This window comes from Spermophilus citellus, assembly GCF_964194105.1.
Source record: "Spermophilus citellus genome assembly, chromosome: 19".
NCBI lineage: Eukaryota > Metazoa > Chordata > Mammalia > Rodentia > Sciuridae > Spermophilus > Spermophilus citellus.
Window position 1 is genome coordinate 15,172,936 of NC_138201.1, and position 27,995 is coordinate 15,200,930.

At 47.4% G+C, this 27,995-nt stretch overlaps 2 protein-coding genes across 10 annotated transcripts in view; both read left to right on the top strand.

Moving 5' to 3' along the window:
• MTMR14 (myotubularin related protein 14) overlaps nucleotides 1–626 on the top strand; it is a 48,586-nt gene extending 47,960 nt beyond the window's left edge. For 4 of the 6 annotated variants that reach the window (XM_081275904.1, XM_081275905.1, XM_081275908.1 and 1 more), the window contains one exon: nucleotides 40–626. In XM_081275904.1, the coding sequence (XP_081132030.1) occupies nucleotides 40–223 (184 nt within the window). In that variant the 3' untranslated portion in view covers nucleotides 224–626. The remainder of the gene's footprint in view (nucleotides 1–39) is intronic. The other 2 variants (XM_081275906.1, XM_081275907.1) reach the window with 1 other exon arrangement.
• A 151-nt stretch (nucleotides 627–777) lies between these two features.
• On the top strand, nucleotides 778–27,914 carry CPNE9 (copine family member 9). 4 transcript variants are annotated; one of them, XM_081275911.1, is made up of 20 exons: nucleotides 778–4,513; nucleotides 5,067–5,107; nucleotides 5,237–5,283; nucleotides 5,367–5,470; nucleotides 5,928–5,964; nucleotides 6,420–6,496; nucleotides 12,588–12,651; nucleotides 12,761–12,864; nucleotides 13,012–13,116; nucleotides 14,531–14,572; nucleotides 14,888–14,963; nucleotides 15,071–15,124; nucleotides 15,754–15,815; nucleotides 16,645–16,691; nucleotides 17,105–17,286; nucleotides 17,558–17,685; nucleotides 23,945–24,047; nucleotides 24,578–24,635; nucleotides 25,285–25,358; nucleotides 27,540–27,914. In XM_081275911.1, exons 1-20 carry the CDS (start codon nucleotides 4,194–4,196, stop codon nucleotides 27,711–27,713), a joined length of 1,899 nt encoding a protein of 632 aa, XP_081132037.1. In that variant the 5' UTR covers nucleotides 778–4,193; the 3' UTR covers nucleotides 27,714–27,914. The 4 variants fall into 4 exon arrangements, with proteins under 4 accessions (XP_081132037.1, XP_081132038.1, XP_081132036.1 ...); XM_081275912.1 differs by having other exon boundaries at nucleotides 27,499–27,741; XM_081275910.1 differs by having other exon boundaries at nucleotides 27,330–27,648.
• The last annotated feature ends 81 nt before the right edge of the window (nucleotides 27,915–27,995 follow it).

A 27,995-nucleotide genomic window follows, 5' to 3' on the forward strand; every position in this document is an offset into this window, starting at 1 on the left:
GGGGTAATACATTCATTTTCTGTCCCTCCTTCCCCATAGGCTTGCAGCTCTGAGTGCCCGGGAGACGCGGCTGCAGGAGGTGCGTTCAGCCTTCTTGGCCGCATACAGCAGCACAGTGGGGCTTCGGGCAGCAGCCCCCAGTCCCTCTGGGGCCATTGGGGGCCTGCTGGAACAGTTTGCCCGTGGTGTGGGACTGCGGGGCACCAGCACCAACACCCTGTGAAGCAGCCAGCCCACACGTTTCCTGCTCCTCTCTCAGCTGAGCCCTTAGTGGAATCAAAGCCATGCCTGGCCAAGGGGTCCTGTGAGGTTGGGGGAAAATCTCGCACCCCCTCTCCATCACATGCACAGCAGTCCCAAAACTGAGCAGGGCCAAGGACAGGGTTTTCCAGCTCTCAGCTACCTGACATGACCACCACCCCATCTAGTCACTGCCTCCCACCCACCGGGTCTTGGCCAGAATTCCCATCAACTCTCGGAACTGCGTGGGTCTCCCTGGGGCCTGTGGAGGCCATGACTTCATAGGGGATACCACCCTAAGTTGTCCCCTGGGGAGGAGGGGCCACCTGCACTGAGAATGAGGCTGTTTGACACAGATCACAAAATAAAATCAGAGTCTTTGAACAGCCCTTGTCTTGCATCCTCTTCCGGTTGCTCTCTTTGTAGAGTTGTTGGGAATGTTCTCAGTGTAGAGAAACACCTCATGTAGGATGGAGGGGGGCCAGGTGAAGAAAGAGGGGAACTAAAAACTTGGATGTACCCTTAAATCATCTTTTTTAACCAAGTTAAATGACAGTTTAATGGCTATGATAACAGGCTATGCCTGTAACAGCGCTGACAAGATCAGCAAGTGACTAGTCTTCCCTCACTTGTAGCCATCAAATAAAGTGAGAATTCTGAGAACAAAATGAAATTTAAAATTCTAACATAGGTTCGTCATGGATTTTTTTTTACATTAATTATTATTTTTACATTTTGGCAATACTGGGGATTGAACCCAGGGGTGCTTTATCATTGAGTACCACAGCTAGCCATTTTTAAAATTTTGAGACAGGGTCTCACTAAGGACAGCTGAGGTCTCAGACAGGGTCTCAGCTGAGGCTGGCCTTGAACTTGAGATCCTCCTGCCTTAGCCTCCCAAGTAGCTGGGATTACAGGCATGTGCCATCATGCCCATCTTAATTACAATTTCTTAAATATTTATGTTCATTGCTGATTTCATTAGTGTCCTGCTCGCCCCATGCTGGGCCTGGCCTCTCTTCTGAGTGACTGCTGAATACACCAAACACCACTGCATACATCATGCAGGACCAAGTCCCACAGGATTGTCCTTATAGCAATCTTACGACCATATAAAAGGTCTGCCTTGCTCCTCAGACATGAGCAACTAACAATCTGCTTTGCAACGTGAACTATGAAAGCAGCAAGAGAGGGCTGGGGTCATGCCTCAGTGGTAGAGCGCTTGCCTCACATGTGTAAGACATTGGGTTCGATTCTCAGCACTGCATATAAATAAATAAATAAAGGTCTATCAACAACTAAAAAAATATTTTTTAAAAAAGACTAACCCCCTGGTGGGGCAGCTGGCCCTTGACTGCAGAGTTTACTTTTCTGAAATGAGGGTGGAGCACAGAGTAGCTACCCTTTCAAGGTGCACCTCCACAGGCTCCTACCACTTGTTTCAGTGCCACACCAGTCCTCCTGGAGGGTACAATTGGAAGCCATGCCCTCAACTGAGAATGGGCACCCACTTCCCAATAGTCACAGCTTCCTTGTTGGTCACTCAACAGTCTACAGTCATGATCCACTCACTTTCTCGAAGCTCCTTATAATACCACCGGTTGGCACAGTGCGGTGGCACATGTCTAGCAGCTCAGAAGGCTGAGCCAGGAGGATCACAAGTTCAAAGCCAGAAGTCCCTAAGCAACTTAGACCCTGTTGCAAAAAAATAAAAAGGATGGGGCTGTGGCACAGTGTTAAAGCACTTCTGGGTTCCATCCCCGGTAATTGCAATAAGTTCTCATCAAGTTCATGACTCTCCCCAAGAGGTTTCCAGCATGTGCACTCAGCTCGCATTCATGTCAGTCACTTTAGAGCCACAGTGAACGAAGCCCTTCACTGTAAGGGTGGATGAGGATAGTGGTTCCAAGCCATGTTGTGACTTTCTGAGTCACACCTAAGCCTCAGCTTAGATATCAGACAACCCACTCTTGCCTTGGGCATCCTAGCTTCTGCTGTTGTGTAGAGCCTGGATCATGGCTGTTGCAGGCTCTTCCTTCATGAAGCAAACACATGAGGTGTTTCCCAAGCTGGTGTTTCCCAGTCCTGTGGTGCTGGGGCCTGCAACCTGCGTTCACCACAGCCTCCATGTGCTCCAGCAGCCAAGGATGCCAACTCATGAACAGTGACCACCTGCTCTTTGGAGAGATTCTTGTGCTTTTTGGTAATCCCAACAAGGATGCCCTCCATGGCTACTTGAAATCAAATGTGTGGATGGACAGACTCCCCTCCTGTGCAGCATGGAGCACGACTTCTTTACAGATGTTGGTGCCTCTGACTCCTGGTATCAGCTCCTCCAGCATCTAGGAGTAAAAGCAATTGGCTTGAGTAAGCTTAGGCTCTTCAGGTGCCACTCCCTGGTGGCTCTCCTTTCCTGCAGTAGAAGATCAATGGAGACATTTCAGCCTAGTCTCCAGGTCTTATCAGAGCATTGCCATATAAACATTGGCTCAACTTGACACCAGTTTTATGGTTTAGATATGTCTCCCAAAAGCTCATGTGTGAGACAGTGTTGAATCTGGGCATGGACCGAAATCTCTGAAACTGTGAGTACCAAATAAACTTCCTTCTCTAATTGTTCTTATTGGGTCTTTTGGTCACAGGGGTGAAAAAGCTGACTAAAACAGCCAGGATGATGGATGCCATGTGAGGTGCCCATTCCAGAGCAGACAAAGCAGTGATCTTTGCTGGGTGCAGCCTCGACACTGATTTTCTCCTACAGCTTCCCCTTTTATGGACTCAGGAGTGGGAGAGAGTCCCCCAGGCCCACCTAAAAAGGAGCACTCCCTCCTTTCTTGTGCCCCTAACTCTTGAGCTGCAGTAGTAGGGCCTGCGCTCCCCAGCTGAAGTGGGAGAAGTGGTTCACAGGCTTGAGTGGACCCTGGGTCCTTGGGGAGCCAGTTTGTCTGCACAGACTCCAGAGCTGCTGAGGTTTAGCCGTAAGGTTGCTGGGATTGGAGGTCTTCATCTTTTAGAAGGTCTGAGGCAGCGTGGCCTGGTACAGCCCCTGCTCCAAGGAGCTGCCCATGATGGAGGGTCTAGCTTATTGGGTTCTGGAAGCAGCACTTGGTGTACATGTCCAGTGAGGGAGGGCCTGAGTGACCACTACCCTCCTTTATATGTGGGCTGGAGTAGACTGCATCATGACAGTATCTAGAGGATTCAAAGGCATGAGCAGAGGGTTCGTACAGTCTTTTAAAAGTCACCATTTCCTGATCTCTCTCCTTTTTATTTTTATTTTTTTGTGGTGCTGGGATGGAATCCACGGCCTGGCACATGCTTGGCAAGCGTGCCACATCTGAACTTCACCCCAGCCCTCTGATCTGACTCCTAACACAAAAGAGGTCATCAGTGTGAGTATTCAAATGTCAAGTAATACCAGTGCACATTTATTTATTTAAACCTTTATTTTATTTATTTTTATGTGCTGCTGAGAATCGAACCCAGTGCTTCACATGTGCCAGGCAAGCACTCCACCACTGAGCTACAACCCAGCCCCCCAGTGAACATTTATTGAGCACTTTCTCTGTGCCAAATCCTTCCCTTGGGTTATCTAGATAAAATTTTACAGTCCCCCAAGTAACTGCTATTATGACCTTTCTTCCATCAATGAGACCAAGCCATAGAGATGTTGAGCAACTTCCCCAAGGTCACACAGCTAATAAGAAAAAATGTAACTTTTCATATTCAGAGACCTAGTTAAGCCAGGATTAGGGAGAGGGACATACAGTTTGTTGAGGGAGAAACTCAGGAAGAGATGAAGACCCCAACACCCACCAGTTACCCCAAATAGTTCAGAATCACGGACAGTTCCGGGGGGCTTGGGTTTCAGCATCCTAGAGAGGCAAGTCTCCTAAAGTGTAGGTTGCAAGTGAGGTCTAGGTAATTTTCCCGGCCAGCTCCCGTCTGCTCCAATGGGGCGGGGGCCGCCCGCAGGGCCGGGCGGGGCTGTGCTGCCATCTGGAGCCACTGCTGCCGGCGGCCACTGTCAGGGAGCAAGCGGCGGGAGTGCACGCAGTGCTGGAAGGAGTGCAGTCGCCGCCGCCGCCGCCGCCGCCGCCGCCGCTGCGGCGGCACATGGGCCGGCTTCGCCGCTGCCGCCGCCGCCCCTAGCCCCGGCGGCTGGGGTCTTACAGCCTCCCGCGGCTCCGGCCACAAGACCGGCCATGTCTCTCGGAGGAGCCACCGAGCGCAGCGTCCCAGCCACCAAGATTGAAATTACCGTGTCCTGCCGGTGAGCGGGCCGCGCTGGGGAGGCTTAGGCACTGGCACTGCCCCAGCCCCAAGCTGCTGTGGGTCTCAGCGCAAATAGAGGCTAGACTCTGGGGGGAGAGGCCAGGGGACTATAGGATCACGGCTGAAGATGGGAGTCGCTAGCAGGATCGAGGAGGGCTCTCCTTGGGCAACCCCACCCCACAAGAGGGCTCAGTCTACTGACTGGCTCAACGGGTGGGTCGTTGGGATCCGGTAGGAGCTGGGCCCCAGGAGGACAAAGTTTTGGGGTGAATCCCCTTTTCTGGGTTCTTGGAGACAATGTGGGCACGTATGCATCTAGTTCGCAGAGGTTTGGTTCCTGGGCAGAGGTTTCTGGTGCTGTCCAGAGTGCTGACAGCGCTGACGACCCCCACCCCACCCCCATCCCCGCAACACACTGAGGTGTAGTAACGGAGGAGGTGGGTGCGACTGGAGCGCCATGCCTCCTCCGGATGCCCAACTCGGGGCAGTGTCCAGGCGGTGGGCTTCAGAATGATTCACCCTCTGTCGGTCTGTCTGTCGCTTTTCTCTAGGAATCTGCTAGACCTCGACACCTTCTCCAAGTCCGACCCCAGTAAGGCTCCAGGACTGGGAGGGGAAACTTGGGATCCGGGTGTGACCCAGGGGGCAGGTGGGGGCAGCGGAGGGGTGGGAGGGGTGCGGGCCGACCTGATGTCCTTCCGTCTTCCGCCCCCACCCGCAGTGGTGGTGCTTTACACCCAGACTCGGGCCAGCCAGGAGTGGCGGGAGGTGAGTCCAACAGCCCCCTTTCAGCCCAGACCCTTTCCTGTCCCCCGGCGCACCCCGCGCTGATCCTCTATACCCCCGCCCAGTTCGGACGGACAGAGGTGATTGACAACACGCTGAATCCAGACTTCGTGCGCAAATTCGTCCTCGACTATTTCTTTGAAGAAAAGCAAAATCTGCGCTTCGATGTGTGAGGCCCCGCCCAGAATTCTGGCTTGACCCGCCTCCCGACCTGGATCCGCCTGCAATTCTGGCTGGTCCCGCCCCCGCCTCGCCTCCGGGCCTGGCTCCTCCCCCAGGCCGCGCTGGGTCCCACTTTGAACTGCTCCACTCTAATCTTAGTTCGCCCCCAGGCCAGATCCAGTCTCACTCACTCTACAAACTCGGCCCTGCCCCTATCCCAACCAGTAATTTAGCTCCACCTCGGCGGTGGCCCCCTACCACATGACTCCGCTCCCAGCAGCCCCCCGCCCCGCCCTTGGTCTCTACCCAGTCCTGACTGCGACCCTAACACCTGTCCCAAACGAGATCCAAGTTGAATTCCGATCCCAGGCTTCCCCTCCCTCCACCCAGTATTAGCCAACAAGATCCTTTTCTGGCCTCTCTCCCTCCTAGCCCACCCCACGCCAGTTCCGCTTTTTCCCCAGGTACAACGTCGATTCCAAAACCAACATCTCCAAACCGGTAAGCGAGCGTCCCCTCGTGGGCTGGCAGGGCGCAAAAAGGCACTCAGATGTATTCAACGACCTCCCCAGAACTTCTCCTACCCCTCGACCTACCCTCTTGAGGCCCCTAATCTACTCTCCCTGCCCTGCCTGGGTTTCTTGCTCACGCCCCTTACTCACTGCTTCTCTTCCTTCTCGGCCGCGCTGGGACCTGCAGAAGGTGAGGCTGGAGAGAGCAGGACAAGGGGATGGGATGGTATTGTGGAGAACGGGCTGGGACCCGTTACTGACCTAGAAGCACACCTGGTCTGCAGACCTCTTCCCTCCACGATCCATTAAAGCACACGCAGGGCGGTGGCCTTGCAATGCTTCACCGCCTCAGAACTACCCTGGTCAAGTGCAGCTGCGTTCCCAGGACTGGGCTGGGATTTGGGGCCCCTTCCCCGTCTTGCTGATTCTGGTGTCTTGGCACAGGATTTCCTGGGACAAGCGTTCCTGGCTCTAGGAGAAGTGATCGGAGGCCAGGGCAGCCGCGTAGAGCGACCCCTCACGTGAGCTGAATGGGAAGGGATGCAGGGGAGGACCGGGCACCACCAAATTTCCCTCCCTAGGAAACTGCTAATTGATAATCAGTGGAGACTGGGATTGCCCCTAAGGGGAGCTTTCACCAGCTCCTATCAGGCCCTTGAGAAAGCCTCATCTCTAGAGCTGTGCTCACATCAGTCTCAAACCTGATATCCTCTATTGTCACTCTTTTTCTAAAACTGATTCAACTTTTTTTTAATATTTATTTTTTAGGTGTAGATGGACACAACACAATACCTTTATTTTTATGTGGTGCTGAGGATCGAACATGGGCCCCGCCCATGCTAGGCCAGCCCTCTATCCCTGAGCCACAATCCCAGCCCCTCAACTTTTAAAAAATTTTTTTTTGTTTGTTTGTTTGTTTTTGGTACTGGGGGATTGAATCCAGGGTGCTTAACCACTGAGCCACATCCTCAGCATTTTTTATATTTCACTTAGCGACAGGGTCTCAGTAAGTGCTTAGGGCCTTGCTAAGTTGCTGATGCTGGCTTTGAACTTGTGATCCTCCTGTCTCAGCCTCCTGAGCTGGGAGGATTACAGGTGTGCACCACCATGCCCAGGTCTTGATTCAACTTTTAAGATCCACTTCCCAGCCTCTCTGCACTGGGAAGCTTCCTCTGACTAAATCAAATCCTCAGCATCTCCATTACATTCATGATGTTATTAGCCTGTTTTGAATACCACACTATTCCAGGCTCCAGGGATCCCCCATTCCACCAGTTCTACTGGGCACGTACTCCATCAGCCAATGTTCAAGGGGCCAGAGTTGCAATGATGAACAAAAAACAGGAATGTTATGCTCTAGTTGGGGGTAAGGCATAGGAAACAGTACAAAATAGACATGAGTAGGTAAATTACATATGAGGGAAGGCAGAGTAGAGTGGAGTAAGGGGGAATGGCAATGTAGGGTAGGTGGGAGGTGCAGTATTCAGTAGGGTGGTCAAGAAGGCCTCACAGACTAGTAACTTTGGAGCCACAACTTGATGGAGGTGAGGGAGTCAGCAGAGAAAAGCCTAGAATTCAAAGAACAGCGGGAACCTGGCTGAGGTGGTGCACCCCTGTAATCCCAGCAGTCCAGGAGTAGGAGGACTGCAAGTTCAAGACCAGCCTCAGCCACTTCACCATTTAGCAAGACCCTGTCTCAAAATAAAAAATACAACCCACTGCGGCTGTAACGCAGTGATAGAGCACTTGCCTAGCATGGATGAGGCACTGGGTTTGATCCTCAGCACCACATAAAAGCAAATAAATTAAATAAAGTTTAAATTATTTAAAAGATAAAATAAATAAACATAAAAAGGGCTTGGAAGGTGGCTAGTAGTAAATTGCCCTTGGGTTCAATCTCCAGTACCAAAAACACCAAAGAAGGGCAGGGAAAAAAGAGTAGCTAGAGTTGAAGAAGGAGGTGGCAGGAGGAGCTGGGATTGGAGAGTCACCAATGGGCCTGCCAGCCACTGCAGGGACTTGTACTGTGTGAGGAGGTCACTGGAGGATTCTGAGCAGTGGAACATGCTCTGACCATGCTTTCAAAGGGTGACCCCACTGCTGGGTTGAGAAGGAACTTGGGGTGGACAGAAGTCAAAGTAGGGAGCCAATCAGAAGGCTGTCATAGTAATCCAGGGTGGTAGCAGTGGAGGAAGAGACAGATGGTCAGGTTCTGGGTGTGATTTGAAGATGGAGCCAACAGATTCCTGACGGATTGAATATCGATATGAGAGGAAAAGAGAATTAGGATGAGACCAAGGCCTTTAACCTGAACACCAGGAAAGATGGGTTATGCCACCAGTTGAGATGGTTGCAAGGGGAGGAGCCAGCTGGGGGGAGGGATTCAATCAGGAATTTAGTCTGCCATGTTAAATTTCATAAGTTCTATTAGACATGGAGGAGAGGTGTCAAATATGTCACGTGAGTCTTAGATGTTCTTTTAAGGCCATAAGACTTGGTACCTGTTACCTGAATATCTTCTTAAAAGAAATAGCTGTTATTTGTTTTTTAAATATTTGTAGTTGTAGAAGGACACAATACCTTTATTTTTATTTATTTTTATGTGTTGTTAAGGACTGAACCCTGTGCCTCCGCAGATGTTAGGCAAGCACTCTGCCACTGAGCTATAGCCCCAGCCCAAGAAATAGCTGTTATTAATGCCTTTTTGTTTTCCTCTGAGCTTACACTACTGAATGAGTATAAAAGTTTGGGGTTTACCATGTGAGTCTTGCAGCTCTAAAGATATTTTGGATAATCAGTTATGAGCGTAATTTCTGTATAAACAGCCTTAAATGGAATATTGTTTTAAGATCATACTTCCCTGGGCTGGGGCTATATAGCTCAACAGCAAAGTGCTTGCCTAGCATGCATGAGGCACTGTGTTTGATCAGCAGCACCACATAAAATAAAGGCATTCTGTCCATCTACAAGTATAAAATTTTTTTTAAAAAAAAAGATCATATTCTGCCCTCACAAAAATAGCCATGTTGCAATGAAACTGGTAATTTTAAAAAATTGTTTATAGACTTTTATTTTATTTATTTATATGTGGTGCTGAGAATCAAACCCAGTGTCTCACGCATGCCAGGCAAGTGTGCTATCGCTGAGCCACAGCCACAGCCCCTTTAATTTTTTTTTTTTTTTAGTTGTAATTTTTTTTTAAGAAGGGTGATGGCGGTATAATTGCTCAAGGGCAGAGCACGCACTTAGCATGCTTGAGGCTCTGGGTTCAATATTGTGCAAGGAAGAAAAAAAAAGGAGGGGAGAGTAACCAACCCTGCCAAATGCTGCTACCAGTCAATAAAATGAGGATTGGGAATTGGCTGCTGTATTTAGGAATATGGAGATCACTGGTGACACTGGTGAACATTTTGGGATTTTTTTTGTGGGGGGGGGGGTGGTTGGTTTTGCTTTAGTACCAGGGATTGAACCCTGGGCACTCTACCACTGAGCTACATTCTAAGCCTTTTTTATTTTTTTATTTTGAGACAGGGTCTTGCTGAGTTCCCAGGCTGGCCTCAAACTTGCCATCCTCCTGCTTCAGCCTCTGGAATAACTGGTATTACAGGATGGTGCAAGAAACCATGCCAGCCTGACAAGTTAGTTTTGAAGGGGAGGTGGAAATTAGAAAGGTTTAGAAGAGAATGGAAGAAGGAACTAGGAGTGAAGGCCTTTTTCTTTTCTCTCTGAAAAGAGAGAAGAAGAGGTGGCTGGAGCAGGAAGTGAGGTCTAGAATAGGTTTGACATTTTTTAACATGAGAAAAATCACACTTTTTGTTGATGGGAATGAACCAACAGATACTGAACAGTCGATGCAATAAAAGAAGGGAGAGCCGGGCACAATGGCACAGCCTGTAATCCCAGCAACTCAGGAGGCTGAGGCAGGAGGATCCCAACCTCAAGGCCAGCCTCAGCAACTTAGCAAGACCCTGTCTCAAAATAAAATAAAATAAAAAGAGGGCAGACTTGCTGGAGCAATGTCCCTGTGCAGACAAGATGGTATGGGATAAAGTACACGGCAGGGGGATAAAGAGGCACAAGCACTGTGCATTTATAGCAACCGTGGGAAGGCACAGTTGTGTGGGTGAAGACACTGGTGGCAGGGGAGGTGTGGTGGTGGGTGGACTTTCTCTTCTGGTTGCTTCAGTTTTGTCAGTGAGTAGGAAACAAGGTCACCAGCTAAGAGTGAAGATGGTGGAGGAGGCTACAGAGGTTTGAGGAAAAAAAGAGAGAAACTTCCATCCACATAGAAGGCTTGGGGACATGTAGTATGATTATCAGGCAGCATTAAGAACCTTCTTCTTTGTGTTTGTTTTTTTTTGTGGGGAGGGCTTAGGAATAGGACCTAGGGCCTGGTACAAGCTCAGCAAGTGCTCTGCCACTGAGCTAAACCCCCAGCCCTTAAGGGCCTTCTTGCGGTGCATGATTTTACATTTAAAAATGAGACCAACTTGGGCTGGGGCCAGGGACTGTGTAATTCCAGAGACCTGGGAGGCCAAGGCAGGAGGATTGCAAGCTTGAGGCCAGCCTCAGCAATTTAGCAAGGCCCTACGCAACTTAGTGAGACCATGTCTCAAAATAAAAAGGGCTGGGCATGTAGCTTAGTGGTAAAGTGCCCCTGGGTTCAATTCCTAGTCCAAAACAAACAAAGTAAGTATTAAACACACACATTTGGGATGGGGGGTGTAGCTCAGTGGTAAAATACTTGCCTAGCATGTGCTATGCCTTGGGTTCAATTAAAAAAAAAAAAAAACTAGCATGATGGTGTGTTTTCCTCTGGCCATGTTCAGTTACACGGGTGCAGTGTGGGTTAGGCAGTCAGCTGGATTCTGCCAAATAAGTATATCAAGGTGAGGGAAGAGCCAGAAGCTGATGAAGTCAAAGAAACTGCTTGACACTCTCATCTGAAAGATGGGGAAAATCTTACAAGCAAGTTAGAGATAGGGCTTGAACCTCCTGACCCAGCTTTCTTTCTCCACATTTTGGGTGTCAGGGATCACTGGCCCATATCAACAAGATCCCTTTCTGCTTGGGAAACCAAGACAAGTGGGGAATATGCATTTCTGTATGTACCCTGTAAACATATGGAAATGTCCCTCCTGGGGTCAGAAGAGGACAAGGCTTCCCTTGTCTTTGTGTGTGTGTGTGTTTTTGGAGGGATAGGTACTGGGTATTGAACCCAGGGGTACTCTGCCACTGAGCTATAACTCCAACCCTTTTTATTTTGATACAGGGCTTGCTAAATTACAGAATGTCTCCCCACGTTGCCCAGGCTGGCCTTGAATTTGTAGTTCTCCTGCCTCAGAGGCCTTCTATGTTGCTGGGATTACAGGTGCTACTGCACCTGGTCCCAGTGACCCCCCTTTTTTGGTACTGGGGATTGAATCCAGGGGTGCTTTACCACTGAGCTATGTCCCTATCCCTTTTTATTTTTCATATTAAGACAGGGTCTTGCTGGGCATGGTGGTGCACATCTGTAATCCCAGCAGCTTGGGAGGCTGAGACAGGAAAATCACGAATTTAAAGCCAGGCTCAGCAAAAGCGAGGCTCTAAGCAACTGAAACCTTAGAGCCTCGATTTTGCTGAGGCAGGCTTTAAATTCGTGATTTTCCTGTCTCAGCCTCCCAAGCTGCTGTGATTCTCATTTCATAGAGGAGAAAATTAAGGACCCAGATACTCATATATCTTCATAGCCTATTACAGGTGGTCTTTAAATAAAATACAAAAAAGGGTTGGGGATATGGCTCAGTGGTTGAGTGTCCCTGAGTTCAATCCCCAGTACCAAAAAAAAAAAAAAAAAAAAAAAAAAAAACCCGTCTTGCCTCAAATTCGTGATCCTCCTGCCTCAGCCTCCCAAATTGCTGGGATTATAGGCATACATCACTATATCCGGTTTCCCCTCATCTTTTTAAATCTCACTCTTCATTGTCTTCAGAAAACACAGCCACTTTGACCTAAAAAACCAAACATTTGTCCCTGGTTCTAGATAGAAAGTCCTCTTCCTCATTCAGAATTGTTATACTCAGAACTGGTCATCCTCTACTATGACATTCCACGTCCTGCTGAAAGCTGAGGGCAGAATCTAGCAGAGCTGTCCCAGAGCACCTGGGACACAATAGGTTCCAGGTTCTGCTTGAAAGAACACAACCACTTCCTATCTATAATGCTTACAAATTGCTTTTCCTTCCATTCGCTTACTCATATATCTTCATAGCCTATTACAGGTGGTTGTGATTCTCATTTCATAGAGGAGAAAATTAAGGACCCAGAAATGGGAAGTAACTCGTCAAGGGTCACACAGCTTGAAAGTCACAAAATCCAGCCTGAGTCCACTTACTCTAACTTCCATGTCTTTTGCACACTGTTCTTATGAGATGTCCCCCTTGGTTAAGCTAGATCCTTCCTGAGTCAAAGTCAGGTCTTCTCCCACAAGATCATCCAGGACAGGGGGAGACACATTTAGGGGACTGTCAGTAAATCGCAGTCCCCTGGCCCATCTAACCCTCAAATGGCTGCCCCAGTCTTTGTCATCTACCCTCAGTCCTCTCACTAAGAGGCTTTTTCTGCTTCCAGGGGTGTACCGGGCAAGAAGTGTGGGACCATACTGCTGACTGCAGAGGAGCTTAGCAATTGTCGGGTCAGTAGGGGCCACATGCTAGATGCAGGAGCTCCCTTCTCTACTGTTAGTCCCTTGAGCGGACTGTCTGAAGGCTGGGTCTCAACAGCCCAACTTTATCCATCCCTAGGACATTGCCACCATGCAGTTGTGTGCAAACAAGCTGGACAAGAAGGACTTCTTTGGGAAATCAGATCCCTTTCTTGTGTTCTATAGGAGCAATGAAGATGGCACGTGAGTCACAGCTGTCACAGGTCTTAGGCGAAGTGTGGGGCACATGCTTGACAAGTGGGACTCTCAGGAGTCTCTGAAAGTTCTGGGCCCATCTCTGGACTCAGTGTTACCCCTAGGGCAGGATCCAGTACTCCTGCTTTCCTCCAGGTTCACCATCTGCCACAAGACGGAGGTTGTGAAGAACACACTGAATCCTGTGTGGCAGCCCTTCAGCATCCCCGTGCGGGCCCTGTGCAACGGAGACTATGACAGGTCTGCTTCAACATGAGTGGGGACCAAGGGGACCAGGATATAACAGTGAGGTTCCTGGGCCCCAAGGCATTGGAATGGGTGAATGAAAGAGCACATGAAGAAATGATGGATGAGCAGATACATGAATGGATGGTCAGATGGGTGGATCACCTGGTGAATGGTAGATGGGAAGGTGAATGAATGGGTGAATGGATAATGGGATTAATGGGTAAACTTGTGGATGGACAGATAATGGATGGGTGATCAAATGGATGAGCTGATAGATGGATGATAGATGGGCATATGAGAATCTGTGGATTATTAGTGACAGATGGATGAGTGAAAAAACAGGTGTAATAGAAAAGGATAAATGGAGTGACAGGTGGACTGAGGGTTGGACAGATGAATGAATGGTAAACAGATGAATGGGTAGATTAGTGGATGAGTTGGTCAGTGGTGGGTATAAAGTAGTAGGCTTACCAAAGAAACTAATGAATGGGTAGTGTGAAGATAAGTGGGTAGGTGGGAAGGTGGAAGGGTGGATGGGCACACAGAGATACATAATTGGATGGTTATGCAAATGAATGGATAATCAAATGGACAGATGTTACGTGGTTGGGTGTTTGGTTGGGTGGGCGAATGGACAGACAGGTGGGTGTTTTGTGTAATAGGAGTCAATGGATGGCTGTATAGTTAGGTGGATAAAGAGATAGAGGAAGAGGCAGTTGAATTGACAAAAAGACAGGCAAATGAATGGCTAGGTGGGTGGCTAGATGTTGGATGGAATGACACATTGACAGACATATGTGATGACTTAAGCATGGCAGTTAAGAACTAAGTCTTTGGAAGGAGGATGTCTGTGTTTAAATATCAGTTCAGTTACTACCATGAGGTCTTATTAGCCAAGTGACTCTTTTTTTTAATATCTCCATTTCCTTATCCAAAAGTGTGAATAATTATTTTACACAGAGTGGTTGTTCAATTAAATGAGACAATTTGTGAAAGTGCTGAGAATTGTGCCTGGAATACAACAAGACCCATCAATGGGGAAAGAATACTAACAGTGGTTCTCGTAGCACAAGTAGTCATGATGTAATTGATGGTGGTTTGGTGTATGCATGGACTCAGAGGGGAAAGATGGGCAGAAGATTGAAAAATGAACACATTGGGGCTGGGATCGTGGCTCAGTGGTAAAGCGCTTGCCTGGTGTGCACGAGGCACTGAGTTTGATCCATAAATACCACATAAATATAAAATAAAGATATGATGTCAACCTAAAACTAAAAAATAAATGTTAAAAAAAAGAAAGAAAAATGAACACATTGGTGGAAGGACAAACGGCTGGGTTGAGGTGACTAGTGTATGGTTAAGTGACTGGGTTTGTCTCTGGGATTTAACCTATACATCCTGCCTGTATTTACCTTATGCATTTCAGAACAGTGAAGATTGATGTGTATGATTGGGACCGAGATGGAAGGTAGGAAGCTCCATGTGTCCCTTGCTCCTGTACTTAATCAGAGCAGTTCCCTAATTATATGTGGTACATTTGCCAGGAACCCCAAAGCAGCCTTGGGAGCCAGGAAGGGTGATGAATAGATGCCAGGGTCTTGGTACAGCTGACCCCTCAGTTGTCTCTCTGGTGCTGTCTCCTCCTTTTTCTTCCCCGCCTGGCCCTACCCCTACAGCCTTGCTGTCCAAGTAGGAGCTTAGAATAGGGGGAATAACTGGCGGAGTTCAGGCCTGGCTTCAGACCAGCGCAGCGGCTGCTGACCCACCTCTGGCCTCTTTACAGCCATGATTTCATTGGTGAGTTCACCACGAGCTACCGGGAGCTGAGCAAGGCCCAGAACCAGTTCACAGTATATGAGGTGAGAATTAGGCTGTGCAGGGTGACCTGGGCCTCTGCCCCAGTGTGCTCGGCCTAGAGCTCCCTCCATGCCCATTTCCACTGTCACTCTTACTTTCCTCCATCTAGGTACTCAACCCTCGGAAAAAATGTAAGAAGAAGAAATATGTCAACTCGGGAACAGTGAGTGCTCCCTAGAGTTTCAGCCCCCTTCGGGTCCTCCTGTCTCTGTCCCAGTGACAAATATTAGGAGCAGGGGGAGGCAATGGGCGCAGATCACTTGGATATAGTAATGGTGGGTACAAGGTGGCTCCACTTAAGTTTGTTTTTTCTCTCATCCAGGAAAATTTTTTCAATTTTTATACTTTTGCAAAGTAAATTAAAAAAACACCTTAAATTAAGTTTCCAAATTCAATATATTTTTGGAAATCCAAATATGTTTCTTTTTTTCTTACAGAAAGGGGTGGGAGATAAGCTGGATGTGGTAGGGCACACCTGTATTCCCAGCAACCAGGGAGGCTGAGGCAGGAGGATCCCAAGTTCAAAGCCAGCCTGGGCAACTGAGTGGGAACCTTGGCAACTTAGTGAAACTCTGTCTCAAAATAAAAATGAAATGGACTAGAAATATACTCAGTGTTCAGTCCTCAGTACCAAAAAAAAAAAGGGGGGGGGAAATGGGGGACAGGGTGGGGCAGGAGTAGAATCGTACCTCCCAGAAGGAACCTCTCTCCAAAGCTTTATGAAGCTTCTCTCCCTTCTGCTGCCCCAACTGCCCTTTCCAGAGTGACAGGGCCGCCTCTTCTATCTCACAGGTGACGCTGCTCTCCTTCTCTGTGGACTCTGAATTCACTTTTGTCGATTACATCAAGGGAGGGTGAGTCATAGACCAGCTGTAGGCTGAAAGCCCGCAGTGGGTTTTCCTATCTTTAAATGGTCAGGGCCCAATGAGACTGTAAACTACTCAGCATGCTAACTTGACTGTTAGGTAAAGTGCAAAGTGTGGTCCCTCCGACTTTTCTTCATGGGGTTGCCTTTTGTCCTTATTTCCCATGCCCCCTATGAATGGCTGCCAGATCAAGGCTCACCACTGGTGGCCCCAGTAACCAAATGCCTTTCTATAAAAGCTATGGCTAGAGATTCAGGATGGAGCATGTGTTTGGCATGCACAAGGCTCTGGTTTTAATCCCCAGCACCTGGAGGGGGAATGGGGAGCAGGGAATGATGGCTAGAGAAGAAGCAGAGTTCAAGAGAGGGAAAAGCTACATAGACTACAGAGGACATTATGCTCCATTCAGAGGAACTAGGCAGACCTGGAAATGTACTTTGCTTCTCTGAACCTCACTTTCCTCCTATGTAAAATGGAAAGTTTAATCACTACTTTGGGGCTATAGTAAGGGTTAAATTAGATTACATGTACTACACTTGTCACAGATAAATGACAAGGGGCTAGATAAGTGGCTGGATAAAATAATATGAGGTACGATGGGAAAGTAAGAAAAGCATTCAATTCTTCTACCCAAAGTGGGGTCCATAGTTGCACTAATAGCATGCCTAGGGAGTTTGTCACCTCCACCCAGACTGCCTGGGTCAGTATCTGCATTGAACACGAGCCACAGGTGAGCTGTATGTATAATAACGTCTCAGAATTGCTAGTGTCATAGCTGTTAGTCCCTCACTACTCTATCCCTGAACTTCTGCAACAGGACCCAGCTCAACTTCACAGTGGCTATTGACTTCACGGCTTCCAATGGTGAGGCGTGGATGGGGGACCGAGGGATGGGAGGATTCCAGGGGAGTCCTGAGGGATTGGGCTCACTTCCAACCTGAGGATAGAAATTTACCCACTCAGCTGGGCAAGGTGGTGCATGCCTGTAATTCCAGTGGATGCTGGAGGCTGAGGCAGGAGGATTACAAGTTCAAGACTAGCCTCAACAATTTAGCAAGGTCCTAAACAACTCAGCAAGACCCTGTCTTGAAACAAAGAGTAAAAAGGGCTGGGGATGTGGCTCAGTGGGTTAAATCTCTGATACCTAATAATAATAATGAGGGAGTATGGGGTAGAGGGTGGATTAATGGATAGATGGATGACACATACAAGGATAAGCAGGTGAACAGGTGAATGATCCAGGTGACCACGAGGCTGAGGCTCCTGTGTCCCTACAGGGAATCCCCTGCAGCCTACCTCCCTGCACTACATGAGTCCCTACCAGCTCAGCGCCTATGCCATGGCCCTCAAGGCAGTGGGAGAGATCATCCAGGACTATGACAGTGACAAGCTCTTCCCAGCCTATGGCTTTGGGGCCAAGCTGCCCCCAGAGGGACGGATCTCTCACCAGTTCCCCCTGGTATGGTATGGGTCACAGACTACACTGCGTGCCCTGGTGTCTGGACCACACAAGTTGACAAATTTCTTCTATGTACATTTCTTTGAAGGGTGAGGGACTTTAGAGGAGCAGGGAGCTGTGAGAGGGTGGCAGAGCAGGGAGGGAGGGCAGGGCTGGGTTTAGAGGGGTGCATGAAAGGAACTGGTGGCAAAAGGAAGGGGTAAGCTGGGATCAGAGCACTCCTGGGTGTACCCTGGTTGGGCTCAGTTTGGCAGGACATCTTCTTTGGCAGAATAACAATGATGAGGACCCCAACTGTGCGGGCATCGAGGGCGTGCTGGAGAGCTATTTCCAGAGCCTGCGCACTGTGCAGCTCTATGGGCCCACCTACTTTGCTCCTGTCATCAATCAGGTGGCCAGGTAAGGGAACTGGCGGGGGCTAGGGTCAGCAATGGGGCACAGATGGGGGACTGCCTCCCCAAGTTCACTCTAAGGTGAACTGGGTTTTAGAGATTAGGAGAAAGTTTCAGTGTAGGGACAGGCCTTGGGACAACACGGTTACTTAATAACTTATTGTGGGATAGAGAAGGTGTCAATAAACTACTTCAACTTTGTCTGTGGGAATGAGGACGCCGACCTTGAGTCGGTCTTGACTTTGCGTAAGGAAGGAGACTCTGCCTACCCTGGTGGAGGCACTGGTGTGAGATCCTTGCTCCACCTCTCACTAACCACAGGAGCGTAAGCAGCTTAGCCTTTTTAAGTACCTCCCTTTCTTTCTTCCTTCCTTCCTCCCTTTCTCCTCCCACCCCCACTTTCTTTCTTTAGCTCCCATTTCATTTTTGTGAAGTGGTGTTATAATGGATCACAGTAGTAGCTTCTTTCTTTTTGGTACTAGGGAATGAACCAAGGGGCACTCTACCACTGAGCCCTTTTTTTCTTTTTCTTTTTTTTTGGTGGGGGCAGTATCAGGGATTGAACTCAGGGGCACTCGGCCACTGAGCCACATCCCCAGCCCTATTTTGTATTTTATTTAGAGACAGGGTCTCATTGAGTTGCTTAGGGCCTAACTCTTGCTGGGGCTGGCTTTGAACTCACTATCCTCCTGCCTCAGCCTCCTTTTTATTTTTTATTTTGAGACAGGGTCTTGCTATGTAGTTGCCAAAGCTGGCCTTGAACTTGTAACCTTCCTGCTTCAGCCTCCTGAGTAGCTGTGATTATAGGCGTGCACCACCATGCTTGGCAGTAGTGGTTTCTTTATAAGTTATTGAGAGGTTAGGTAATAACAACAACAACAAAATCATTAAGGTTGGGGCTGTAGCTGGGTGGCAGAGTGCTTACCTAGTATGTGTGAGGCCCTTGGTTCAGTCCTTAGCACCACTTAAAAATAAACAAATTCTGTCCATCTACAATTACAAAAATAGGGCTGGGGATGTGGCTCAAGCGGTAGCGCACTCTCCTGGCATGCGTGCAGCCTGGGTTCGATCCTCAGCACCACATACAACAAAGATGTTGTGTCCGCCGAAAACTAAAAAATAAATATTAAAAATTTAAAAAAAAATTTAAAAAAATAATTAGATAACCATGTAAGAGGTGGTCTATCCCATAGTAAGTGCTTAGTTAATGGTAGATTTAAAACTCTCCAAGTTTTCAGGATAAAAATATACAGAGCAGACAAGTGCAATGGCACATGCCTGTAATCCCAGTGACTCAAGAGGATTGCAAGTTTAAGGCTAGGCTCAGCAATTTAGCAAAATCCTGTCTCAAAATAAAATAAAAAGGGCTGGAGATGTGGCTCAGTGATAGAGCACCTCTGGGTTCAATACCTAATCTCTCTGTGCCTATCTCCTCAAAATGAGAATAATAATATCTTCATGGCAGGGCTACTTGAGGACTGATTAACACATACATGTCAAGCACCTTGAACAGTACCTGTCACATCATAAGTACTGTAAATGTCATCTGTTGCTGTTGCTATTATTATCATTATTACTATGCAGAGGCCACCTGCAGGGTGCTCAGCTCTCTGCTGAGGCACTGGAGATTCACAGATGAATCAGACCTAGTCCCTGCCCTTGGGAGTCCCTGCCTTGTTGCAGGAGATAGAAATATAAATAAATCATTACCTTCTGTAGGCCAGAGCTTCCCAGACTTTTCTAGCAAGTCACCTGTCAGCAAAGGCAAGAGACTATATCCCCCTGGGGAAATCTGGGGCCACAACCCAAAGCAGCCAGACTGAGAATCTCTTTGAAGTCTCTGTGTTTAATTTTAAAAATTCATGCAAATTTGCTGTTCTTCTCACATTGCATGTTAGCTGTAATTTCTCTTAAAGGTGTTTTAAGTTCACTTTTAGTTATCTAGATTTATCCACCAAACCAAGCAGTAGGATGGAGGAGCTCCTTGGTGCCCTCTGGGGTTCGGGAACCCTCTTAGAGGAGCAGGCAGTCAATCTTGGTGGCTGTACCCTAGAGGAGAGAGGAACAGGAGGAGGAACAGAGGGGACTGCTCAGCTGAGTCTAGAGGGAGAGCCAAACATTATGAGAGAAGAGGAGTAGGTAGTCCTGGTGGAAGGAATGCCAGGTGAGAAGCACAGGGGCACATCAGGGAGCGCTGATCTGACTGTAGAGTGGATCTCCCACCCTCCAGGGAGTAAGCCAGAAATGGAGAGTGATGGCATCCAGAGGTCGGGCTCTAGTTCAGTTGGTCAAGAATAGGCTTGGACTTGAGCTTCATCACCCGTTGGGGATGCTACTTAGTATTGCTGAATATCGTTTTCTCATTTTAAAAATAGGAATAAAGGTGGAAGTAGTGGCTCAAATTTGTAATCCCAGTGATTTGGGAGGCTGAGGCAGGAGGATCACAAATTCAAGGGCAGCCTCAGTAACTTGGCAAGGACCTAAACAACTTAGTAAGACCCTGTCTCAAAATAAAAAATGAAAAGGGCTGGGGATGTGGCTCAGTGGTATAGTGCCCCTAGGTTCAATTCCCGCCACCAAAAAATAATAATAGTAAATAAAATAAAATAAAAATAGGAATAAGGGCTGGGGATATAGCTCAGTGGTAGAATACCTGCCAAGCACGGATGAGGTTCTGGGTTCTATCCCTAGTTCAAAAATAAATAAATAAATCTAAAACGAGGAATAAGAGCTGGCATGGAAGCACATGTTTGTAATCCCAGTGGCTTGGGAGGCTGAGGCTGAGGCAAGAAAATGGCAAGTTCAAGGCCAGCTTTAGCAATTTAGCAAGACCCTGCCTCAAAATTTTTAAAATTTAGAACAATAAGGGCTGAGGATATAGCAAAGTGGTAGAGCACTCCTGGGTTTAACCTCCAGTACCATAGAAAAATAATAAATTAATCTTTACTGCCAGTCTGCAAGGTGGACACCCTTTTTATGTACTGGGAATTTAATCCAGGAGCACTCTATTTTTTAAAAAATATTTTGTTTAGTTGTAGATGGACACAATATCTTTATTTTATTTATTTACTTTCATGTGGTGCTGAGGATGGAACCCATTGCCTCATACATGCTTGGTAAGCACTCTACCACGTGAGCTACAACTCCAGCACCCACAGCCCTTTTAAAATTTGATTTTGAAATAGAGAATTGCTAAATTTGGCCTGAACTTGAGGTCCTTCTGCCTCAGTCTCCCAAGTCACTGGGATTATAGGCCCTGGGTTTTATCTCCAGGCCACAAAAACAAACAAATCCCTTCATGAGAGGACCCTTGTCCTGGGTGCCAGCTTTGTCACTCCTCTGTGGTTCTTCATGTACTCCTAGAATATGCTGTGTCTTTGCACTTGACATCCTTTCTTTCTGGAACACTTTTCCCTCCCTGCCATCACCCTATTCATTTTTGAAGTCCTGGGTCACCTGGCACATCCTCCAAGCCCTAACTTCAGTTCATCTCAGTGGTGCAAGTGTCTGCCTGCCCCAGGACGAAATTCTGTTCTTTCTACATGTGCAGCATGGAGCTTGATGCTGACACATGGAGGGCGGACAATGACTATTTGGGAAATGAGCAAGTGAGGAGAGAAAGCAATAGGCTTGGCTTCCAAGGAGGATGAGGCCAGAATTTAGGAAGTGGGTAGGGGCTGTTAAGGAGGATCATGAGCATGAGGATTATGACCCACTTCCACCTGGGGCCTTGGACAAACTGAGCTGGAGCTATGTGAATTCTGCACTCTGCTTGTCATGCCTGTTCTGACTTCTTGAGATTAGGCCCAAAAGAACTTTAGCTGTGATGAAAACGGTCAATAGTCGTGCTATCTTATATGGTAGTCACCAGTCACATATGGATATTGAACACTTGAATGGCTAGGGTGACCAAGAAACTGAGTTATGAATCCTATTTAATTTCATTAATGAATTAATTTGCAATTAGTTAATTCCTTATTTTGGGTATTAGGGACTGAACCCAGAGGACACTTTACCACTGAGCTACATCCTCAGTCCTTTTAATTTTGTATTTTGAGACAGGATCTCCCTAAGTGGTTGAGACTGGCCTGGAACCTGCAATCCTCCTACCTCAGCCACCCCAATCATTGGGGTTATAGGTGTGGGCCACTGCATCCAGATAACTTCATTAATCTAAATGGCACAGATCTATCCTTTCTAATCCAAGACAGGAAGTCGAGAGGCCAGGGTCTGCTTTCCCTCAATCTCAGTCTCCTTTTTTTCTTTTATATTTATTTTTTAGTTTTAGATGGACACAATATCTTTATTTATTTTTATGTGGTGCTGAGAATCTAACCCAGTGCCTCATACATGCTAGGCGAGCGCACTACCACTTGAGCCACATCCCGAGCCCCTCCTTTTTTTCTTTCTTTCTTTCTTTCTTTTTTTTTTTTAAAGAGAGAGTGAGAGAGGAGAGAGAGAGAGAGAATTTTTAATATTTATTTTTTTTTAGTTCTCGGCGGACACAACATCTTTGTTGGTATGTGGTGCTGAGGATCGAACCCGGGCCGCACGCATGCCAGGCGAGCGCGCTACCGCTTGAGCCACATCCCCAACCCCTTTTTTTCTTATATGTAAAATAAGGGGACTGGACTCATGCTTTCTGAAGTCCTCTTCAGATGGAAAACTCCTGAAATCAAAGATGATGTGTGAGAGAAGGAAAAGGAGCATTCCAAACAGCTGTCAGACTATAGGGAATGGATGGAGTCAGCAGGGGAGGAGGAGAGAGAGGGAGCGGATGAGAGCAGGAAAGAGAAGCTTTCAGCCTTCAATCCTGGTCTTATATGAATATCAAAATCTTCCCAGAGATCCACATGTCATGGCTCAGGACTATAATCCTAGCTGCTCAAGAAACTGAAACAGGAGAACCTTAAGTTTAATGTCATCTTGACCAACTTAGCAAGACCTTGTCTCAATGTTTAAAAAAATAAAATAGGGGGCTGGGGATGTGGCTCAAGTGGTAGCACGCTTGCCTGGCATGCGTGCGGCCCGGGTTCGATCCTCAGCACCACATACCAACAAAGATGTTGTGTCCGCCGAGAACTAAAAAATAAATATTAAAAATTCTCTCTCTCTCTCTCTCTCTCTCTCTCTCTCTCTCTCTCTCTCACTCTCTCTTTAAAAAAAAAATAAAAAAATAAAAAAATAAATAAAATAGGGCAGGAGGTTTCGCTCAATGGCGGAGAGCTTACCTAGCATGCATGAGACCATGGGTTCCATCCTCAGTACTACAAAAAAGAAAAAAGTAAATCTTCCCAGAGGTTGATAAAGCCTGTTGTGATGAGTAGTCTGGCCCCTAGGTCCCCACAGCCACACAGTCCACTCTGTCACCCTAACTTCCTGTCCTTCAGACAGGGTGAACTTCCTGCAGTCCCACCACAGAGCTGCTGGTCCATGCTGTACACTTTCTGCCTGGAATGGTTCCACCCTTCACTTAGCCTCACCTCCATCTATTTTTTAAAATATTTTGTTTGGTTGTATATGGACACAGTATCTTTATTTATTTATTTTTATGTGGTGCTGAGGATAGAACCCAGTGCCTCACAAGTGCTAGGCAAGGGCTCCACCACTGAGCTACAACCCCAGTCCTCACCTCCATCTTTAAACATCACTTCCTTAAAGAAGCCTTTGCTGGCCTCCAGGACCCTGTCAGGATCCCCTGCTATGTACTGTCCGAGCAGCATCCCCATCATCACAGCGCTCATCACAGTGGTGATTTTTATTTATTTTTTTGGTACTGGGGATTGAACCCACTGAGCTACATACCCACCTCCTTTTATTTTTTTATTGAGACCAGGTCTTGCTAAGTTCCTCAGGACCTTGCTAAGTTGCTGAGGCTGGCCTTGAGCCTGTGATCCTCCTGCCACAGCCTCCTGAGTTGCTAGGATTATAAGCATGTGCCACTGAGCCCAGCCACAATGGTGATTTTATACCTCTTTGTGTAGTCTCTGGATCAATGTCTGTCTGTTCCCTCCAGTGGGCTGACAGAAGGATTTGCTCTTTGCCTTCTTATGTTTCTATATTTCCTGCCATAGTAAGTGCTTAGTAAATATTAATGGGGAAGTGTCAGTCAGGGGCAGGCATCCAGGTCAGGGAAAAGAACACAGGCTTCAAAAGCCCCTATTCTTGCCCACTGTTCACACTTTGGCTGTGGAAACTATGGGGCTGGAGTGTCCCCTTGGCCTCTCTGACTTTCAGCTGAATTCTAATCTTGGTCTCTCATGCAGGGCTGCAGCCAAGATCTCTGATGGTTCCCAGTACTACGTTCTGCTCATCATCACTGATGGGGTCATCTCTGACATGACACAGACAAAAGAGGCCATCGTCAGCGTGAGTCTGGAGGAAGGCTTGGCAGGGAGGGATCACTGCCAACACTGTGATGGAGTTGAGATTTCTATCCTCCTTGTAATATAAGAAGTTATACCTGCCAGTTTCATGGATGCTGGCAGAAGATACAGCATCCATGAAACTTTGTTATTCCCAGCAAAAACAGTAGCTGGAGTAACAACCTTCATGCTGATTCTCTAAGTCCCAGTTCCGGTAGGATGATGTGAAGATGGCCAGATGATACTTGGAATCACTGCAGGTTGCATTATTAGAATTTAGGGAACATGAATCTTTTATAATGGGCAGGAGGCATGCTGCCCTGTGTTCCAGTGGGAGACCTTTTTCAAATTATACTGGATAGAAGAGACAGTGTATCTTTCAAAGCCACTTGACATATACACATCCTTCAAAAATAGTCTGGAACAAAGAGAATCAGAGCCTCTACTCATAAGATGTATGGGGAGAATTATCTCCCAACAGTCACCTCCCTTATTATGGCTGCTCACTCCAACAATTCCCCTCTCTCCCTACAGGCCTCCTCGCTGCCCATGTCTATCATTATTGTGGGTGTGGGACCAGCCATGTTTGAGGGTAAGATGGAGGGTGTCCATTAGTGGGACTAAGAACTGGGGTGATGGGAAGGGTCTAGGCACTGACCTGATTCACCAAACAGGGTGAAACCTTGGTTGAGTCACAAACCTGCTCATTTCCTCTTCATAACTGAGTTTGGAGATGCCAATACCAATATTTTTCCCCTGCTGCTCTGGGGAGGATTGAATGTGTGGGAAGGCACAGTAATATTTGTAGTAGTGGTAGCAGTAGTAGTAAATAGTAGCAGTAGTAGTAATAGGGCTGGGATTGTAGCTCAGTGGTCGAGTGCCTGCCTAGCATGTGTGAGGCACTGGATTTGATTCTCAGAACCATATATAAACAAATAAATAAATAAAAAAGGTCCATTGGCAACTTAAAAAATTTTTTAATAATAATAATAACTCTAGGGCTGAGGTTGTAGCTCCGTGGTGGAGCGCTTACCTCGCATGCATAAGGCACTGAGTTCAATTCTTTGCACCACACATAAATGGATAAAAGGTCTATCAACAACTGAAAAAAAAAAAAGAAAAAAATTTAAAAAATATAACAACAATTCCAAATAGCGTCTAATATTTGTAGGACTTTCGCATGATGATTTTGAAGGGGTGGGATTGAAGAGGCCAATCAGCTTACAGTATTGTTTTTGCAGCAATGGAAGAGTTGGATGGCGATGATGTGCGTGTGTCCTCCAGGGGACGCTATGCAGAGCGGGACATTGTCCAGGTAACCGTGGAGAGATGGTAGAGCTGACGGGCACAGTGGGAAGGAAAGGCCAAGTAGGAAGTTTAGGAAGTTACTACTTTCTTAATCACCTTCCTTTCTCATTCATTGAACTTTTTTTTTTTTTTTTTTTTTGGTACTGGGGATTGAACCCAGGGGCACAATATTCCTGGAGTACATCCCCAGCCTTTTTTTTTTTTTTTGAGACAAGATCTTGCTAAGTTGCTGAGGATCTCAGTAAATTGCTGAGGCTGAGGCTGGCCTTGAACTTGTGATCCTGCCGCAGCTTCCTGAGTTGCTGGGATTACTGGCCTGTAACACAGCTCCTCTGAACACATTCTTTTCCAGAAGCTGGAAGGTTGCTGCCACCTTGGTGGATCCCTGGTGCAGGAGATCCCCAAGGTACCTGCCCTCTGGTGGAGGCAGCTGGTAATAACCACATAGCTAAATATCTGATAAAATTGTGATAAGTGCTCAGAAGGAATAAATAGCAAATGCCATATGACAGCCAATAGCAAGGGATCTGACTTAGTAGTTGGGGAAGGCTTCTCTGAGGAAATGACACTTGAGCTGAGTCCTCAAGGAAGGTATAAGCTTACAGACGGGGAAGCAGCATGTCCTTAGGCCTGGGGGTTCAGAGCAGGGTGGCAGGATCACACTAAGTGACAAGAAGGGGCCTTGCCCTTCACAGTGAAGATCTGGGGCTTTGTTCTAAAGCTTTTGAAGGATTTCACATAAGGGAGTGAGATAGTCTTATCTTCACTTTAAAAGGATTCCTCTGGTTGCTGGTGGAGGGTGGACTATGGCAGGGTTAGAGAAGGCAGGTAGACTGATTAGTGAGAAAGCCTTGGAAGTGGCAGAGATAGTAAAGATCTGAATGAGGGCGGAAGCAGTGGGGATGGAGAGAAGTAGCAGGTTCAAAAAATATCTAAGAAAATGTCACCAGATTTGATGATTTGATTAAATAGTGACAAAGAGTGAGGGTAACTTCAAAGACGACTCTCAGTCTTCTGCTCACCAACAACTGAGTAATGGTCTCATTGACTGGGAAGGGGAAAGCTGGAGGAGGAGATTTTGGCAGAAAGAGCTAGAATTCAGTTGGGAATACACTGAGTTTGAGGTATCTGTGACAACTGAATGAGGTGTGGGCAACTAAATATTTGGCTCTGGACTTTTAAAAAGAGGCTGTGACTGAGTGCTGTGGCCCACACCTATAATCCCAGCTACAAGGCAGGTTGAGGCAGGAGGCTCACAAGTTTGAGGCCAGCGTAGGCAACTTGGTAAGACCCCGTCTCAAAAGAAAAAAATAACAATAATTTTAAAGTAATTTTAAAAATAGAGGGGGTGGGTCTATGTTTCTAAAAAAAAAAATCTTGGATTGACTCACAGGGAATAGTTTTTTTCTTCTTTTTCACTTCTCCCTCCCTTTATTAGCCTTTATTTGGCAGAAACAGCTAGAATTCAGTTAGGAACACACTGAGTTTGAGATATCTGCTTCCCTCTTGCTCCAACTCCCTTCTCTGGGCCTCCTCGGGAGTGGGATGTGTCCAGGAGGATGATATCCAAATGTAACAGAAAGGCAAAGAAATGTATGGCAAGACATGGCCTGAAAATTGTTTCTGTCGGGACTGATTTGGCAACATGGGGCTCTAGTGACATTAGCAAGAGCAGTTTCAGTGGACTATGGGAAGCCAGACTGGAATGGATTGAGAGCAAATAGAAGGTGAAGGAAAGTGGGTGGAAGGCTGGGGACGCAGCACAGCAGTACAGCATGTGTCTGGCATGCACAAATCTCTGGGTTCATCCCTCAGCACAGAAAACAAAACAAAATAAAACAAAAAGAGGATGGGGAGAAAATGAATGTAGACATCTGTCCAAGATTAGGGGAAAAAGACGCTGGAGATTAGGGATGACACCTCCTTACTATCTCTTCCCTGGTCATGGCCCACACCTTCCTGTCTGTGCCTATCCCAGTTTGTCCCATTCCGAGACTATGTTGACCGATCGGGCAACCAGGTACTGAGTATGGCCAGACTGGCCAAGGATGTACTGGCTGAGATCCCGGAGCAGCTGCTGTCCTATATGCGTACCAGGGACATCCAGCCTCGACCCCCACCCCCTGCTAACTCCAGCCCAACCCCAGCTCCAGAACAGCCCTGAGGAGTCCACATATCCAATGTCTAGCAGTCTGCTTGCCTGTCACCTACTGCGGAAAGCCAGAGGCACCTGGAGCCTTGGAGCCCTGGACCTCCTTGGGAGTGCCAACTAGGTGAATCAGCGCTGGTGGAAGAGCCCTTCACCCCCTCAACTGAAGAAGGGCCTGGTACTATCACCACCTGCCTGACTTCATGCCAGTAATAAATATGATCTTTACTCTACTTCAGTCTCATGGGTCTTGGAGAGCAAGACTAGAGGACCCTGGATCTGGGGACACCCCAAGAGGGAGGGATCAAGGACATCTTCAGCTGGGTTAATCCCCATACTAACCCACATTCTTCCAATCACTTGGATTTTTCAACACTTTATGAAATAAGCAAATGCTGGGCCAAGTGGTACATGCCTGTAATCCCAGCAGCTCTGCAGGCTGAGGAGGAAGATTGTGAGTTCACAACCAGCCTCAGTCTACCACGCGGCCTGCGC